The sequence below is a fragment of the Platichthys flesus genome, chromosome 15, assembly GCF_949316205.1.
Source record: "Platichthys flesus chromosome 15, fPlaFle2.1, whole genome shotgun sequence".
Classification (NCBI taxonomy): Eukaryota; Metazoa; Chordata; class Actinopteri; order Pleuronectiformes; family Pleuronectidae; genus Platichthys; species Platichthys flesus.
The window spans coordinates 14,078,013-14,097,239 of NC_084959.1; the positions used below are offsets into that span (position 1 = coordinate 14,078,013).

Here is a 19,227-nt window from a genome sequence, read left to right on the forward strand (position 1 = left end):
CATTTAATACTACTTTACACACATCCGGTTTTTGATGGGTTTTACCAGAAATAGTGCCTCCATAGCATTTAGAGGAAAATCGGCAGACAGATTCTGTGACACTGAACGATCACCTGTGTGGAGAAGTCCAAAATGTCGACAATATATAAGATAGGCAAGAAAAAAAGAAAATGAATTAACAAAATAATTATTGAATAGGTACATAATATACACTTATTATATCAATATTATTTTTAAACAAATGTACTTGGGTAAAGTGCAGTTATGCAGGATTACTGCATACGGATATATAACCTACTATATTTGTGTATTAGGTATAAGATATTGAAATAGACATAAACATATACATATATATTCATATAAAGACTGTAAGTATATAGGCAGGTATATGAAAATGAGCATTAAAATGGTAAGTGCTACATATATATATGAATGTTATATAATAAATAACAGTAGACTATACATAGTATACAGGTAGAAATTCAAGTATTGTGCAGAAGACACTAATATGAAAAAGTATCTATATGGTTTACGGTTTGACCCTTAATAAAACACTTTAGGGACACCAGTACTGGTAGTATTGATTAAATAAACTCATTTAGAAAGACAAAACATTTTATTTGTGTCACAGAAAGTGTTGTAAGTTCTCACCAAGTGTAGATACTCGCTGCAGTCTGCAGCTTAGAGGTCATGGCAATAAGAAGCTTTAAGTAACCAGAGCTTACAATATATTATAAATGAAGCTGCTGTGATGGCCCCCTCTGGTGACTTTTATTTCGAAGGACAAATGGGGCTCCTAACCAAAACCTCATGCATGACATATCATCTGTAGTTCCCAACACATACGTTTCATATAACCTTCATACAACCATCCAAAGGTCATTACAAAATGCTTTCCCTTGAGGCCTCTGCACCATTGACTGACTGACGATATCTACTATCTTAAAATTAAACACATCTCAAAACTCTTCTGCACATTTACAAAATCAAGTCAGGATTAACACTAAAACCCCACAGTGCCTGTTTGTACACATTGATATTAGGTGAAAAATTAGAATCATGACATAAGCACCACCGTCAGATGTAGTTTCAAGTCTTCACCATCAGGTGGCAGCATCATAACTACAGAGTTCAGTGTGGATCACAGACCAAGGACTTATTCATGTTACTGTCAGTGGACATCACTTATCTTCCCTGCATATAACCCGTTAAGATTAAATTTGTTGAAATTTATGTTTATACCACTGATTGATTTTCAGTGGCATAAACATTTGTCCATGGGCACAAGACAACAAATACCAATTTATAGTATTTTATCTGGAACCAACCCTGGGATGCCCAATTGAATTTAAATAGTGTGTTTGAAACGTGGAATTATACAATCTCGTGTTGTTCAAATGAGAATCCACTTCCTGGTTTTTCCTCTTCAATCCGCTGCAGAACACATCTGAAATGAGGAAAGAGCACAATCACTACAAAATAAAACAGGAAGTGAAACATGACACTGCTAAAAAACAACAACTTGACAGGAGACGTGACGACACCATTACCTGTATATGCCATTTACCTGTATAGATTAGACAGAGTCGGGAAAGCCCAGAACAACTGTTAACTTTGGCTATTTATACGTTATTTGAAAGTTGCAGCAGCAAAAAGCAAAATTCATTTTCTCTTATGTAAACACAGACATTAAGAGTACAAGGTTGTTTGAAATGTGTTTTTTCATTTTTGAAGATACTCATCTGTTGCTTGAGAGCATTTGTTCTTTTTTCCATGGAGGAACACACTATTTTTCCAGTTATCACATTGTCATTACCCTCCTCAGGAGGATGATGTGGCAAAGGATGACGTGTCTCCTGAATATTTGCCATCGGACTTGAGACTGTACTCTTCATTTTAAACACATGAGTCCACAGTGTGTTTTTACGATCCTTGCTGTAAGATTTCCCTTTACTCCTGTTCATTCCAACTGAGTTGTGGTGATCTCTTCAGCACACACTGAATTTCACGAAATTACATTTTCCCACAATGTGCACAATGAAGTGTGTCCAGGGAAAAGCTTCTGTGCCTCACGGACATTCCTCTGCAAACCTGAGGGAAGCAGACGACTGATGATTATTGTTGATGTGTCATATTTAAAGTTTGAAGCCTAAACTATTTCCATCCGGACTCTTCTTTTTTTTAAACCGGGACACCATCTAATTAAATCTTTATGATCACTTAAGTGTGTGTTTCTATTTATTGCTGAGGTCATGAGAAATTTGGCCGACTGTGCTGCGTAACTGGAAGACCGACAACTGGATAGTGGATCTTCGAGGAGCCACGATGATAGAGAACAGATCTACAGCTCTTATGAAATCAGTTTGTAGTCCTCTGTTTCCCCCCCTCCCCTCGCTTTGAATGAAGTAATACATTGAAGACATTATCTTTGACATGCTTCAACAGGAGAGTAATTAGCCGCCTGGAGGACATATAAAACAGCCGTGTTGGCTTCGGGGGATATAACTGCAGGGAGTGTTCAAAGAACAACTTTTCACTTTATTTGACATGGTTCTTATGCCAGCTCTGAGTTTGCTTTCCATGTTTCTCCATCATCCAACCCCTTCTTTATTTACCCCCTCTCACCAGTCACACACTCCCCCGCTGCTCTTCCCTTCGACGGAGAAGGAATGCTTGAAGGAACCTTCCAGAGTTATTGCAGAAACCTACACCCTCGGCTTGGATTCCCGCTAAGTGTAAAGGTCACTGTTTCCTCCCACACATAATGGCGGTGTCTGCACAGTCACTCACACACTGTCCACCCCCCCACCCCCCAGCAGCAGCCTCCACATGTTGCATTCCTGCTTCTGCTGCTTCTTCTCTGGGTTAACACAAACACAGCACGGCAGGACCGGGAAGCCTTTTCGTCTCTGCGTGAGCACCCCAACTGTCAAAGTCCTCGAACTCTTCACTAACTTCAATCTCTCAGTAGAGAGCAGTAGAAGTCATGCACCTGGAAATATAATCTCTTTTCTTCGAGCTTTTATGGGCTGCACATCCTGTTCCCTTCAGACTGTAATCAAGGTGTTGCATCTCTGCCGTCTGAGCAAGTGGCTTCGTTCACGGAACAGCATCCCCTTCATATAGGCCTCAGTAATGTAGGCCAGAAGGGTTGGCTCATCCACAACTCTCAACGGAGAAAGAAAACTCCCCCCTTGAGATTGTTATGCTGGCCTGGATTGTGGGTCAATCTCTGACTCAGATGTTATGGGGCCAAAGGAGCCCCTGGTGCTTAGGGGAACATGGTGGGAGGAAAGCTGTCATTAGTTTTATGATACTTTATTGTCTACAATAAAGATCCTGGAGGGTTTATATTTTATATTAAGTACATGGAAAAAACGTTGATAAATTTGTTTAAAACTGTATTTCCCTCAGTTAATTAAAGGTCTCACATGATGTTGTGGTACTTTAAGATTTCTGGCACTACTTGTTGAGTGCTACATGTCGTAGACCCTCAGGCTCGGCCCCCACCTAGCACCCTTCACAGCAATAGGCCAGAGAGTTACAGTAGTGGCCTTGCAAACCAAATTTTAAGCAATTTTATTTTTCGAGATTGAACCAATTATAGACCTGAAACATCTGCTGTAAAAAGATACAATGCTTTTTTTCTGAAAGCTTAATCTACTCCCCTCAGCTCTTCTTTCCTATGCTTGCACCCCCTGTTATATTGAAACCAGGGTTATTCTCGAGGAACATCTGGCTCTAATTAAAGCCTTCTCCCTCCGTACCTCCCTCCTCACACACACGTCATCCCCCCCTCATGGGTCTTTCTCACCACTGTTGTCCTCTCAGTGTCTGTCTGTCTCGGTATCCACTCTGCAACTCCTCCAACCTTACGATTCCTTCCCACTCATTCCCTCTCTCTCTCTCCACCCATTTCACGTTACCTCCCCGTACCCCCCCCCCCCCCCCCGTCCCCGTCTTTCACCTCTTGCCTCCTGTTTCCATCTCCCTGTCCTGCAGCACTCTGCCTTGCTCTGTGTGAAAGCTGCATCATGATGTATGTGGGCTGCTTCTGGGGTCTCTCCTTGATCCTGTCCCTGAGTTTAGGATGGACGAAAGCTCAGCAGCAGAATAACACAAGGTGAGGTTGCAGTGTGTATAGAATGCGTGTGTTTAATGTCCCGAATGGTGTTGAACTTGATTATTTTCTTCATTATCATAACTGTGATGTTTTAGTGGGAGTGGAATCTTTTTAATTTTGACAAAAATCTAGGAATTACTGATAAAAAAAGAGCTAAATCAACTTTTAAATGAAAAATACTCTGAATTCTTTCCTGTCTCTGTAAGTACATTCTTTCCAGAGCACTGTTTGATTGGGCACAGAGCTGTCGTTTTTGGCTTTTGGCTCATGATGTGAGGCACGCTGACTTTGCAATAGCCCAGCCACCACAGATGTTAATGCTTTTGGTTCTGCTTGTGGGGTCGAATCAGACCAACTTGGCTCTGACTCTGAACATCATGGCTCTAATCAGCACGGCGTCTGACTTAGCTTGAGTTCAGAGCTCTACTTTAGTAAGAAACAGTTTTTCCACTGAGTTTAGTTTTAGTGGTCCAGATTGTTGCTGTCTTCTTTCCACAATATGTTTACTTCTTCAGAGCAGGGGAGAGAGAGCACATGTTTTTCTAGCTTCCTCGCTTCTAGGAAATGTCTTGAATTATAATAACCTTGCACGTTGGACCCAAAAACAACTCCCCACACCACAGACTGTAAAAGGCCAAAGAAAAAAAAGTTAAACAACAGTCATATTCTTCTTGGGTCTTAAGTATCCTGTTGGCAAGAGGAGGAATGAGGAAATGCTTCTGTGGAAAGACTGTTGATATTAAGTCAGATTTGCGACTTTAGGAGGCAACAGAACTTATAACAAGAAGTGGCGCAATAACTATGAGTTTAGAAAAGTCTGGAAAATGAGCTTCAGCTCTTTTTTGTCGGTTATTCTTCATTTTTTTGGGGTTCTAAAGCAGCAGCTCATTGTTCAAACACCAAAACATCCAAAGCAATTTTTAGTTGTGAGTTGTGGCCAAACTTAATTTTTTATCAAGAACTTGAATTTGTTTTTCAATCAGAGGATTTTAAGTCGGTGAAACATTGTCCTAACGATAAGAAGGAATTAACAAATGTTGTGCCGCCCCAAGCCCATTAATACAGTAAGCACTTTGGGAACCACTACTTAACAGCATGGATAATATCACCAGAACTTAGCTTTAGTATATAGAGCCTTCACAAGCCAGAAACCATCATCATCATCATCATCATCATCTTCATCATACTTCCAGGTTTTCTGGAAACCTAACTGTAACAAAACCCCATGTAGGTCTACCTTTGTTCCTTAAATGCAATTATAGTTGCAACATTTATTATAAACCAAAAAGGTGAAATTATTATAACTAGGAAATGCTATAGTCAGGTCATGAAGATGAACCCTACATTTTATAAGATGAAATAAATATAAAGGACATGAATTAAAGAGATAAACAGATAAACTACATCTGTGAACTAACAGAGGAAAACAAGTTGGATGTGGATTTGGACTCTTAATGATATTTTTCCAATGACTATTACATTTCATTTAGTTTCAATGTCATACTTTTCATGGCTATATGTTCCTTTCAGTTAAACACATACCTAAAAACACAACAAACCTAAAAAAATATCAAATCCAGCCTTGCCAGCTCCTGTTGGATCAAGCAACACTGAATAAACCAGCTGGAGGCTGCTGCTGTAAATACACAGTTCATTGACACAGTGTCTGCTCTGGTTCAGCTTAAAATTCCTTACCCTACACATTCCACAACAAACCCAGCTCGGTTAATTACTCAGTATGGAAGTGAATACACTTTTAAAATAGGTCTCAAAGAAAATAAACAAACATGGATATAATTTAAAAAGTAAAGTAAAAAGCTGCAAGTTGGGGGTATTTCATAGTGCGTGAAAGTGATTTGTATTTAATGACACGCTCCGCTTAAGTAAGTTGTTCAAAAGAGAGTTGAGAGGTTCGGTGAACTTCTGTTCACTGTCCTCAGTTGTGTCCCTCACAGTCTTCCTGTCTCCCTCAGGCCTGTGTTCCACTGTGGAGGCGACCTGGTGGCAGACTCAGGGTTCGTTGGCAGCGAGGGCTTCCCGAGCTTCTACAAACCAAACAGCAAATGCACCTGGAGAATCACTGTGAGTCAGTTCCACCGGAGCACGTTGAAATCCTGACTCCCTCCTCACCCCGTCTCTCAGTGTCTGACTCATGTAAACTCTGGTTTCCAGGTTCCCGAGGGAAATGTGGTCACGCTCTCCTTCCGCATTTTTGACCTGGAGGCCGACTCACAATGTCGTTATGACTATCTGGATGTTTACAATGGCCATTCCAACTTGGTGCAAAAACTGGGTCGCTTTTGTGGAACTTTCCGGCCCGGCTCTGTCATTTCTACCACAAACACCATGATGCTGGAGATGGTGTCTGATGCGGAGACGCAAAGCCGAGGGTTTGTGGGCTTTTTCAGTGGAACCAAACCGTATAGCGATGGTACGTGGTCATGATTTAGATGATACATTTTCCTTTTGTCTTCCTTGTAGTTATATTATGTTGTTGATACGAACAGGCCTGAAAAGCATCACACATACATTTTATAATATTGACACAAAAGTAAATATAACCAACTCACATATTTACGCTATGCATATATATTTATTTTCCTATTAAATAGTTAATGTAGCTTAAGTAAAGACCAATCAAACAGTTCTTCCTGTGTTCTTGACCAAGCTTTAGAGACAATGTTGATTTTTAACTAATAGGTTTTTGATGGTTTAAGGAATATTTTAACATTATTTCAAATCCTCAATATTTCAGAAGACTTTTGATTGATTTCTTTATAAAGTAATTTACCTAAAGCTCCATCTATCAGTTAGAAGCCAATTGGATGCCAGGATGTCAATAAAAAAGACTGCAGCGTATCTGGATGTGAATTAATTCACCGTTATTATCAATTTAAAGTTTTATGATTCCACTATTGTGATTCTAAATGACCTAAAATGTTCTTATTTACGCTACATAATCTTTAAATATCAGTATTAACTGCTACTATGAGTAATTTGTTAAAATTATCAAACCTTTATGAACATCTTCAAATGTGAAACAAAATAATTCAGGATTCTGTTGAGACTAAACATAAAAAGTGACACGATACACAGAATCACACGTCTTGTGTAAAGAAGAAGAGTAACTTCCAGATTATGAGTGTGATTGATGTGTCGTATAATACAAAATAGAGCCAATTCCGACCAAGTTCAAAAAGTATTTCAAAGTGAGTGAACACAAATGATTATTTGCATACGATTAATTCTTATTTTCATCCATTATGCTCATGTGCATGGTGTTTCAGACCAACTGTTCTGTGGGGGGAAGATAACAAAAGCCCAGGGAGAGATCATGACGCCCAACTGGCCTGACAAGAAATACCCACCAGGAACCAGCTGCTCCTGGCTTATCACTGTGGAGCCTGATATGGTCGGCTGCACACCCATTCCCAGCATGGAAACATTTCACTATCAAAGCCTTTACAAGGACGACTCTTCAAATGAATATTAAAAGTCACATTTCTGTGTTTGTTTAGGTGATCCAGGTGACGTTTGATAAGTTCGTCCTGGAGCCTGACACCTACTGTCGGTTTGATTATGTGGCTTTCTTCAACGGTGGAGAGAAAGACGATTCGCACCTGATTGCAAAATACTGTGGTGATCAGGCCCCGCCGTGAGTAACAATACTTTTTAAAGCTCTTTATTGACCATTTCAGTCCAACTATCCACTTACACCATGACCATTTCCTGTTTCCTGTGCAGACCATTCATCACCAACGGCAACGTGCTACTGGTCCAGTTCGTGTCCGACCTCAGCGTGACCTTTGACGGATTCCTCGCCTACTACACCAGCGTCCCTCGTGGCTCTCAGATCACATCAGTCGCCTCTGGAGCTGGTACAAGGTCAATACCTCTGAAACCTGCTGTGAAACCTCCTGTGCCCAGACGTCCAGCCGCTACCCTGCCGCCGCCTGCCCCCACCGCCAAGTACGTGCCACCTCCTCCCCCGGAGCCCGCGGAGAGACCCAGACCGGGCAAGCCTACGAGAGGCCGCGGACAGGACAGCACGGGCCAGGACAGGAGGGTGCCAGCCACAAGGCCGACAGGAAAGAGGCCTGGTCAGTGAGGTCATGTGTATGTGGGTGTGTCCATGAACGGAAGGTCCTGGCATCTTATTCGCTTTTTTGTGTCTTCTTCATGTTTCTAGTGCCTCAAAACCCGCTGTGTGCCCAAGCCTGTAAAAGAGATGGAACCATCAAGACGAGCTTCTGTGCCAGTGAATTTGGTAAATGTCCTCATGTTCAAATGTACAACAATTAACCAATCAGATGCTGTGTTCTGACTGAGTCCTCCTCTATCCAGTGATTACAGGGAAGGTGACCTCGCTGGCCCCTGGGCCCCGTGGCACTGTTCAAGTTAGCGTCTCCATTATCAAGACCTACAAGGCAGGTCGGCTAACCATCACACAGGTGGGAGAAACCATGTCGGTCAGGCTGGTGTCCCAGTGCAAGAAGTGCCCGTTACTCCGGAGAGGTACGTGCTTCTCGGAATCCCACACACCCGATAGGTCAATAACGTAACATTGATCGAACTCACCTCTTTTCACTTGTCTTTCCGATAGGTGTCAACTACATCATCATGGGTCAAGTGGATGAAGAAGGACATGGCACCCTGGCCCCTGGTGCATTCACAGCTCCCTACAAAGCCCCACATCACAAACTATTGATGAATATCAACAACCAGCCCTGTTAGCCTCACTCCCCCGTCCAGGACATGATGCCGAGATATCACACAAACACAATCCAGAATATTCACTGTGAAATACAGATCTATTGAAGCACAACACTGCAGTAAAACATAACGTAATTTTTACCCAACACTTAAAGCAAATACATTGTTTTATTGAAACACCTACCAAACCTTGTGTTTGTAATTTATACATGAATAAAGGTTTTATATCTCTTTCACGTGGTTTGGCTGAAAAATCATTACTTTAGCTTTTCCCCTTTAATTCTCAAACTTCGACGGTCCTCACTATGTCTCAGTCTCCATCTTGTGGATTAAAAGTGGAACAGCATCCAAGCTCAACTTGGTCTCATTTTGACATTTTTATTCCAAAACAGGTCTCGATTTAAATCCAAGTGACCATTAGTCCTGTGACCTGTACTCGTGATGGCAAGAGTTACATCCAGATTAAAACATTGAATGAAATGAGTTCACTATTATGGATTCAATGTGCAAAAAGTTCATTCTGACTATTAACAGGGTTGCAATTAAAAAAAGTTGAGTACTATGATAGTTTTGATTTCAGCTATTACCAGGTGATTTGTCCAGGATCAACTCTGAGTCCTTTTGAAAAGTAATAACAAGTAAATAACTGAATGAGATTCTTGCTATGGTCCCAACTGAATAATGCAACATGATAACATTCTACTTTTTGTAGCATCTCAATTGTATATTTATTTTACAGTAGTCTTTTGGATTATTTCATTATGAACTGGATAGGTTTTCCATTCTATCTGAAGACTTACCCGGATAAACAACTGTAATATTTATTCATTTGTCAATATGATAAGATGACTTATTTACAGCTTTTTTGATATTTGAACAAATACAGGGCATGGTGTGACATAACTTATAACACAAAAAAACTAATAAATAAAGTTTATAATTAAATGTTATTTCAAGACACTGCTTGCAAATTATAATTTCTGTTAGAATTGAGATAATACTGATGAAGTACATTTGAACACTTTTGCTTAAGTAAATTTAGATTTAAAATTGACTTTCGGATTTCATTTGTTTTAAGGTCAAAAAAATTTAGTTTTAATTTCTAATAACCACCAGTAGAGGAATGTAAAGGTCAAAACTACATTCAAGCTCCTCTGAGCCTCTTTCCTCTCCAGTAACAGAAATGATGGTTTCACTTGGAATGTATAATTACTTTTAAATAACTTTTATTAGACAGAAACACAATTTTTAAAGACTAAATGAATAGCTAAACTCAAACCAAGTATGAAGTGGTTGATAATGTATCTATACAATCTAAATTAAACTATGAAGTTAGTTTCTTATATCTCTGCTTATCTACAAAGTGCAGTGTCGGAAAGTTTTGAGAAGCTTTTACTTAACTTGAAAGTTAACTTGTATTTTACTTTACAGCTCTACTACAACTGCAAAAAGCATATTGTACTTTTTACCTACCTGTAATCATCGGAAAGCTTTCGTTAATAATAAGTCATACAAAATACAGTCAACAAAGGTATGATTTACTATATCTACTCTAAAATAGAGATACATTTACTTATTTGTGCTAAATACAATAGGATGCAGACTGAATAAATACATCATAGTGATATCACATGCTAAGATGACAGATGAACCACAGTAGTGTATATCTACCTAAATCGGTGGCACTGATAGTATTGTCACTTGTTGAATGTTTATGTTTAATAATCAACATGTTGGACACCTGTAGAAATGTTGTCCCATTAAATGATGTGTCTTTACAGTCTTTACCACAGAAGCTGTAATCCCACAGACTTGGAATAATGATGCTTGCAACCATATGTGCACACATATTTTGTCTATCAAATCTGTTCAGTGCACTTTATATTGATGTATTTTGAAGAAAAAGCACAAAATTCAGCTCGCAGGTCAACAAACACTGTTTTTAAAAAGTATCAAAAATACACGTGGAAAAGTATACAAAGGCAATATTGAATTCCAAACAATCACTATAAATGATGATGGATTTTTACAATGGCTGTATAGAAGAACAAGGGCAATTTGCATTCGGAAAAAAAAGCTAAACTCAAACAAAATGACTCAATGGATACATCTTACAATCATTTAGACATTCCTCCTCTCCTCTCCACTCCTCCCCTTTCTTCTCCCCTCCTCCCCTACACCCATATGCTGCCCTTTCCCTCCCTGTCTGAGGCCCCCTGCTGACCACAGCAGCCTCCCCCGTCAGACTTCCGGTGGCGATGGACGGGCAGGTTCTTGTAGACGGCGCGGCTGTAGGGGATGAAGCACATCCCCAGCTGGAGGTGTCGGGCCAGGCGACAGTAGGCCGCCAGGGCCAGGACCAGCAGAGGGGTGAGCAGCAGGAAACCCACAACCAGCAGGGCCACGCAGCCGCCGTCATCCAGCACGTCTGAGCAGTACAGAGATGTTCCATGGGGCTGCACCTGGAGGAAGAAAATGGATGGATAATGCCATGGTTACTAATAATCAAGCTGTGAACAGGTCAAAGGTCACAGGTCCTACACTTTTTCTGAAACCCATGTCCTGAAACTTTCTCTCTATTAAACGCACAATTCAAGCAACACTCACAAAACATTTAACTTATCTTGCAAAATCCAACAATTGATCCATAACTACTTTATCTTAACCCAAAAACAAACACTGCCATCACATAACACACAAATCCGGCTAATGCAGAAACACTACTCAGAAATCATCACACACTACATCTATTCCTGCACTTTATTAAAACTTAGAAGTAAACATGAAAACCTAAAGGAAAACAAACTGCACAATATGATTTTATAGTTTGCATTACATCACAGGCAATGCTCCCAGTTCTGACCAATGGAAAAATCCTTTTTGCCGGATCCAGCTTGGAAAATATTCCACACCTACATCATCACACTCTGTGTCCATTTGCAGGAGATCTTCCTGGATATCAGGTTTCGGTCAAACACTTTACACTAGCCTACTGGGAAATATTTTTGCGTATGGTTTAGGAAGGGAGAGTACATGGTGGAAGGCAAATATCCAGAGTGAAAGATGACATTATTGTCACAAATGACAACATGAACATGATGCTCTGTCTGTTCATGACATCTGCTCGTGTCTGATTGATTGATAATGTTTAGTATTGTATTGTCCCTAAAGTAACATGATTAGACATGTGTGTGTGTGTGTGTGTGTGTGTGTGTGTGTGTGTGTTTGTTTGTGTGTGTGCGAGTGGTTCAGTGGTTGTGTGTTATCAATGAGAGAAGGGTGTTGGTTGTGTTTAACCTTTGGGGCCGGATTGTGTCATGCTGGACCCAGCATGACTCCACATTCAGTTAGAGAATGGGGTTTAGTGTCTTATTCATTCGGGAAAGCTCCCAACTTATACCCTAGTTCCATATTTCACACTAATTTTTGGGAGGTTTTGTTGGTTTAGTGTGGTCACACTGGAAACTGAATCATCATCAAGTGGATTTAGAAAAATGTCTGTATGGTTTATGTTATGGTCCCACAATGCACTGCACTATGGAAGTGGAGCAGCTTAGTGACATCTGCACAAAATTTGAGTTAAGCCCCAGGAAGATCCAGAAAAACAGCATCAAATCTCAAGAAAAACATTTTTCTTTCTCCTTGTGCAGTTCGTTCACAGTCTGATTGACAGTCTACATCACATCCTGCTTTAAAACATTTCTTAATTTCAGAGTGCATTTATTCACAAACTACTGCTTTTCAATCTGCAAGACATTTCCAAGAGAGACAATTACCGTGGAGTGGCAGAGGAAGCCGAATATGACCATAGTCAGAGCAGGGGTGAGGATGGTGCCGAACACAATGGAGGCCAGCACGCCGTTGATCAGGGCAATGATGAGATTCTGGGCAGTGACCAGCACGGAGCAGGCCCAGCAGTCCAGAGAGCCCCTCAGCTCCAGGGGGGAATCAGCGACCTCGCTGCCGCCCAACGAGTAAGGAGGCGGCACCACGACCCCTGACCCCACTCTGGAGGGGGAGCGTGGCTCAGAGGGGGCCGTCTCGGACATCGTCTTCTCCAGCGTCCCGTTCAGTGACAGACTCATCTTCTTGGTGGTCTGAACTGCAGGGAAAAGACACAAAACAGATTCATCCCAATAGTGTTGTGTAGTGAGTCGAATCTATAATCTGGATTATGGTGACTTAATTTGAACCTGGGTATTATGATAAGAAGTTGACATTTGGAGAAAAACTGCAGAAAGAAAATTTCTGTTGCAAAATGTGGATATAATCTGTTTTCATCATGTAATATTTGAATTATTAAAGCGCCTCTGATGACATAAAACACCCATTTTTCTGCTGCTCTAAAAGTCTCCCTCCATGTCCTGATTTATTTTGACGTCCATTTAAAAAACATGAAAAGCTGTTTGTCCATTGAGTAATGACCTTGTTGAATAATGTGGTGAAAGGCGTGGAAAGTCAACACAGATAACTGCACAGCTTTAAGTGTGAGGAAATGGGCTCTACAGACCCCACCTCCAAACTGCAGGATAACCAGCACCCAGAACAATGAGTCCACAGCAGCTGGAAAACTCCGAGAAGTCGAATCAGTAATCACTGATATGGGTGTCAGAACAATGTTTTGACTTTGAAAGAATGAAAGCTGTGCTACAGTTTTTTTTAACATTCAAGTTTAATTCATTCGAACTCTGTGACTTAAAGGAAATTCCCCATGTGATGAGAGAGCGACAAATTCCTCTTTTTCCTGCTGTTTTCAGTTGTGTGAGCAGCTTCTGTGTGAAACCATGTGAAGACATGTGTTTCTTTCATTTTCGTCCTGTCGATGACACTTTATGCAAATGACGGTAATGTGCACCACCCCCCTCCATCATCAGCTCACTGTTGGGTGATGTCATAGGATTGTTTGCAACAACCGACGGCCTACAGAAAAAACCTTTTCAAAAAGTTCCTTACTCTTCCTGGCGTCTTCTTGCATTCCTGAAGGGGCTCTGTGTGTGAGCGCGTGTCAGCCTCCAGCATGGAGCGTTAACATTTTCCTTATGATGAAATCATCAATTTTTGTTCCAAGATTGAATCAACCTCATCAAAATTCACAAATCTCCACAATCACAGAAATGGTGTCAAGATCATTCTGGGAGCATTAGAAATTAACCCTAATTCATTCAAGTAAATTAGCCACTTCAATAAGGTTCAGGACTGGCCTTCTCCAACACAGCGAATGAATAAAAGAGAAATACTGTTGATACACTTACTGTGGGGTATAAACCTGATGATTTGTCCTCCTGCAGTTCAATGACGACAGCAGATGATGGGACTCAGAGACCTGTGGAGCGGTGAGTGGTCGGAGACAAAGAGAATTTCAAGAATTTCCTCCTGATGTATGTCTTCTCCAGATCTTGAGGGTGGTATCCAAGTGAAAGTTGAGATTCGAATACTTACTACCTTTTGAGTTTTTTGGTCAATTTGCAAAAAGGCAAACCAGAAAAAAAAATCTTCAGATTCACGCCCGCGGTTGTAAATTTAAGCTTCCACTCTTCATAAAGGAACTCCACAGATGTGAGGCAAACTCTGCTTTCCAACTGGCTTCAGCGCTTCCTTTCCTGACATTCTGCTTCCTCACTCCGACTCCAGTTTGAGATATGATTAAGTGAGCGAGTGTGTGTGTGAGTGTGTATCCTGTGTTGCCTTGAACGTGAATGCACAGAGAGCAGGCTGGGCTGTGTTACAGACTGCTGTTTCTGGTGGGCAGGGGAGCGGTGGAGGGGTTTGTGTGATAACCCCCTGGAACCAGGGGGAGGGAGGAAGAGTGTTTATTTGGACAGATTAGAGGAGGCAGGGTACGCTGCTGCCCACTTTACACCCTCACAGAGAACTTTCTCCACTTCACTGCAGGGGTGGGTTTCAACTTATAAACAAGCTGAGCTGTTTTTTATTAACTTTAAAGATTTTATAAATTAAAAAAATACCTATAAAACTACTCTAACCCAAACCCTAACCTAGACCATGCTAGAAAACTTTATTAAAAACGTACAAACATTGCAGATGAGTGAAAATGACCATAGAGTTAAATTTAGATATCAAAAAATATCAGAACGAATAAAACATACATTATGTGTGTTTATATTTAAAAATAAATAAATATATTTTTTTTATTACGTTTAATTGTACTTACATATTGCACTTATATGTATAGCACTTGTTTTTTTTTAATACTAATTGTACTTACATGATTCTTGATGTTCTAGGCTTGAACCCTCATGGTTTAATGCACTTAAAGTCGCTTTGGATAAAAGCTTCAGCTAAATGATATGTAATATGTAATGTAATGTCAACAAATTATACATAACATAAATATAAAGGAGAGAAAAGAAAACAAAGAGAAGGAAAACACTGTGTCTTATTGTTCATTGAAAATTGTATTGGAAATTTGCAAATTTTTGTTGTTTTTGTCAGTATCTATAAGTGACCATGACAGATCCATCACCCCCGACACTCTGCTGATGTCGACCAATGAGACAGCCACTCAGCAGAATCACAGCGCTGTGAAGTAATAATAAAAAAGGTAAAAGGGCCAGCCAGAGCAGCTGGAGATTGGCTTAGAGTCAGGAATGACAGGGCGCTGGCCCTTGACCTTTTGATGAAAAACAGAGCTCCACTTTCAGAAAACATAAGGAAATGAGGATGGGGGAGAACATGGACTCATTTGGCGCGGGAACGAGGCTATCATGGGACTGATAAGAAACCTGAGGGGCTCAGTTCAAAGGGGGAAATTAGTATTTTGATATGAAGTTTTTCTCATCTCACTCTGGGCATCTGTGTTTATTTATCTTCACTCAGGGGTAGATATATACGCTCCCCGGAGAGAATCGGTGCATTTGAAGATTTGGTACGAGGAACAAGAGCCTGTGGCATGTTAGCATTCAAGGAAAAAAACTCAAAACTAAAAAAGGTCGGAGCAGTGATTCTGCCCCTAACAATACCACAGAGTGTGTTGTTTGTATGTGTATGTCAATGTTTGAGGGGGTTGGTAGAGGAAGAGCACTCTTCCTGTCCTTGGAACCAGGATATCCGCTGCTATGTCCACACACACATTGCAATGAGATGTCCCTCTGTCTCCACATTTATTAATCTCATGTCCTCCAACCCTGGCGACTAAAATAAATGGCAAACGTAAAAACTGGGAAGAGACGTGAAGTGAATGACTCATAACCTGGTTTTTATGATTGACAATAGATGGATGTTCAGTATGACGGTGTCCCTCCCTCATTACTTCACTCAAACCATCCAGGGCGTGATAATGGATACAAAAAATAAACAAACATATAAACAACAGACAAAGATTATAACTCAGATTATTTTCAGTTACTTTCTGGATTACTTTCTCCCTGAGGAGATCGGTCAATGGAAACTCCTTCGATCTCATTTTTTATTGGTGTTCTTACTCCAATAGTTACTGACTATTTTCAATGTTTTACTGCATTTATTTTCTACAATTTTCTCATCTGTAACATTTTATTTTTGAGATTTTGCTCATCCGTTGTGTGCCACATAAATAAAGTGTATGATTATGATTAATATTTTTAACTTCTTCCTTAATTTCATTGAGCTGCTGCTACTTTCACAAGATGTTATCAGAAATATGGTTGGAAAATTACAGTAAGAAGCTTCTTAATCAAATTGGTCAAGTAAAGCCACCCAGTGGTCTTCAGACCAAGGTGCAGCTGACAAACATGTGGTCAAACTGAAGGAAATCCCCTGTGGCATGAGAGGACACAAACAGGGAGGATGAATATATGCTCCTTCCAACAGGAAGACAACACACATGATCTCTACTTTTGCCATACAGCCGTTCCCCATTTTAATTGATCAAAATCCATCAATCAAATGTAATTTACAGCCCATATTCTGTCTTTAAGCCCCGGCTAGAGTGAAGATAAACTATCATCACTTTTAAAAGGAGAAGTAAAACACAGAAACCTCAGGGAGAGATGAGTTAGCCCTCTACCAAGACGGACAGAAGTACAACAGATGTTGCATGTAGCAGAGCACATCAACACAATAACAACTTTACTTGGGTTGATTCAATGTTTTGTAAACTAAACAAAGTTTTGTCGTGATTTCTTTCAACTGACCCCAAGCCAAGCAGCCATATAAAAACAAATCACACAAATATGGAGACTTATATTCGTTTTAGATGACTGTTTTGTACAATAAAGATGTTGGATACATTGTTGTTGCACTGCAAAATTTCCCATTCTTCTTGTGTCACACAGAAATATACCGAAATGTATTCTCTTTAAATAAATCAATGTTTTTTTATTTCTGTAGCATCTACACATGACTCAAGGTCTTTCAATCTTTTACACATACACATTTGCTATCCGGTCAATATTACTAACTTAATACAAAATGTTGTGATATTGTAAAACCGTACACGTTTTCAGTTTACTTTTCTTATTGAGAATAGAAAACAGCTACTTTTGTTTTGTATTCAACATGTTGCCACTGTCTCCAGGTTTTCCTCCATTCAAATGAATATTGTGAACAATATGTCACATGTAATCATCTTTGAATGAAGTTAGCAATCAGGAAGCAGATGTAGGTTAAATATATACATGTTTGGGGTTTCTCTAGTCAAATTAGTCTTTGAGTTAGTGAGAGAAAGGCAGCTAGTTGTGTATTTACAGGCCTGTGTTGATACACAATCCTGCGGCCCGGGTTGTAAAAGGTCTCAAGGTTTCAAAACAGCAGTTCACCAACAAACGGGTGACGTCAGAGCTGGTTGCTTGGTCTGTGCATTTCTGTTAGTGACGGTTCCTGTTTACAAATCACCCTCTTCAACCCTGCTCGGCGTCCTCTCATGCCCACCCCTCCCCCTGCGTTCCCATTGTTTCCATCCAGTTCTCCTCACATATATTTTTATCACGCGCAGGTTCATCAGCAGCACTTCCCTCCACGTAAGAGAGGGCTGTCTGCTCAGTGACGGCAGTGATGATGAACGCAGTGCCGGCATTGTCCGCTTCATCAGTTTCCTGGACACCTTGGCTGTGTTGCCAGGCAACATCGCCTCGGCGCTGCTCATAGGGAGGATAGGATTGGTTGAGGACGGGAGGTAAGAGGTGTGCAGGGACACATCACTCAAGGCTCCTCCATGTGCAGCAGTGACTTTTGACAGATACGAAAACTGGCTGCATGATCAGAAACAGTTTCCTCCACCTTGCCAAGCATTGGTTGGAAGTTCGAGGCACAGATCTCATTTGCTGCTGTGAAGCTGCTTGCTGTCAATACATAATGAAGTCAGTCTGCAGGAGAGGTTTGATGAGTTCCAGATCTCCTGGTGAGACGTCATTAATTAATAAATCTAGTTTGGAAGTATTGCATAAATAACTGAAAGCCTCCCTTCTTACACAGCGAAAGTGTCAAAAGTGCTGATGTGAGCACAAAGTGGTTAATGACGTCTGGAGGAGAGAGAGTGGAGATTTATGTTTTTAGTTTAGTTTAACCTGGGACTGAGACAAAAATGCATGCAGGATCTGGAGAAACAAGCCTTATTGGACTTCATCCATAGTTTATCATATGAGCTTAAGAGGTTAGTCACAACCCAGACGGTGTTATAGGTTTTCTTAGATGCTTTTGGTAAATGGTGCCATTTTGAGTGACAGTTTTTCAGAGTTTGATTAAGGCAACAAAGCCATCCAGTAGTTTTCTCCTTGTACTCTGACAGCAATCGCTCAAACATGATTGCTCCGCTCAGTGTTGCCTCCTGTGCTCACTGTTGTGCTTATCCACTCTGACAATAGGTCAACAATCCACATGGTTGGTGGTGCTGAATGATGATGAAGATGAAAATCCTTGCTGGTTAAGCAGGTTTCTCACCCGCTTCTTCCTTAATATATTCAACAGGACAGGACAGGCTTGAAAAATTAGACATGGTATCAATGCTAAGTAAAGCAGCTTCTTAGAATTTGGATTTTTGGAGATGTGGCGCCATCCTGTGGTTGTATGCAGTACTTATAGAAAGAAATGACATGAAAACAGACAAGAAGACATACAGACAAACGGAGAGATAGATAGATGTACCTATATACAATGAATGATATATAAACACAGGTGGTTCTGTTCCCTAAACAGTTAATAACAACATGAAAAACACCTTATGTCCAAAAAGAAAGGCATGAAGAATCTAGGTCCAGGCACTCACAGTGGTTTGAAAAATGTGAAAGGCCTTTATTTCAATGGGCTTGTAGCATTGAAAAACCCACATGTCGGCTCATGCCTTCTTCAGGGTGTGGTGATAGCGTCGATCAACCCGGGTGAATTCTGGTTTCATTTTTATCAAGTAGTTCATGGGGCTACATTTGGCTTTTTCAGAAAACTGCAGGTTTTTGTCC

At 40.5% G+C, this 19,227-nt stretch overlaps 2 protein-coding genes across 3 annotated transcripts; one reads left to right on the forward strand and one right to left on the reverse strand.

The window, feature by feature from the left end:
• Positions 1-3,839: 3,839 nt before the first annotated feature.
• pcolcea (procollagen C-endopeptidase enhancer a) lies at positions 3,840-9,069 on the forward strand. Its single transcript, XM_062406035.1, has 9 exons — positions 3,840-4,123; positions 6,097-6,205; positions 6,296-6,554; positions 7,411-7,535; positions 7,642-7,778; positions 7,868-8,223; positions 8,313-8,390; positions 8,468-8,638; positions 8,727-9,069. Exons 1-9 carry the CDS (start codon positions 4,035-4,037, stop codon positions 8,855-8,857), a joined length of 1,455 nt encoding a protein of 484 aa, XP_062262019.1. The 5' UTR covers positions 3,840-4,034; the 3' UTR covers positions 8,858-9,069.
• A 1,284-nt stretch (positions 9,070-10,353) lies between these two features.
• On the reverse strand, positions 10,354-14,553 carry tmem88a (transmembrane protein 88 a). 2 transcript variants are annotated; one of them, XM_062406036.1, is made up of 4 exons: positions 14,279-14,553; positions 14,089-14,159; positions 12,613-12,938; positions 10,354-11,298 (listed from the first exon to the last, which is right to left on the reverse strand). In XM_062406036.1, the coding sequence occupies exons 3-4, from the start codon at positions 12,919-12,921 to the stop codon at positions 11,011-11,013; spliced, it is 597 nt and encodes a 198-aa protein (XP_062262020.1). In that variant the 5' UTR covers positions 12,922-12,938; positions 14,089-14,159; positions 14,279-14,553; the 3' UTR covers positions 10,354-11,010. The 2 variants fall into 2 exon arrangements, with proteins under 2 accessions (XP_062262020.1, XP_062262021.1); XM_062406037.1 differs by having other exon boundaries at positions 14,276-14,553.
• Positions 14,554-19,227: the final 4,674 nt, after the last annotated feature.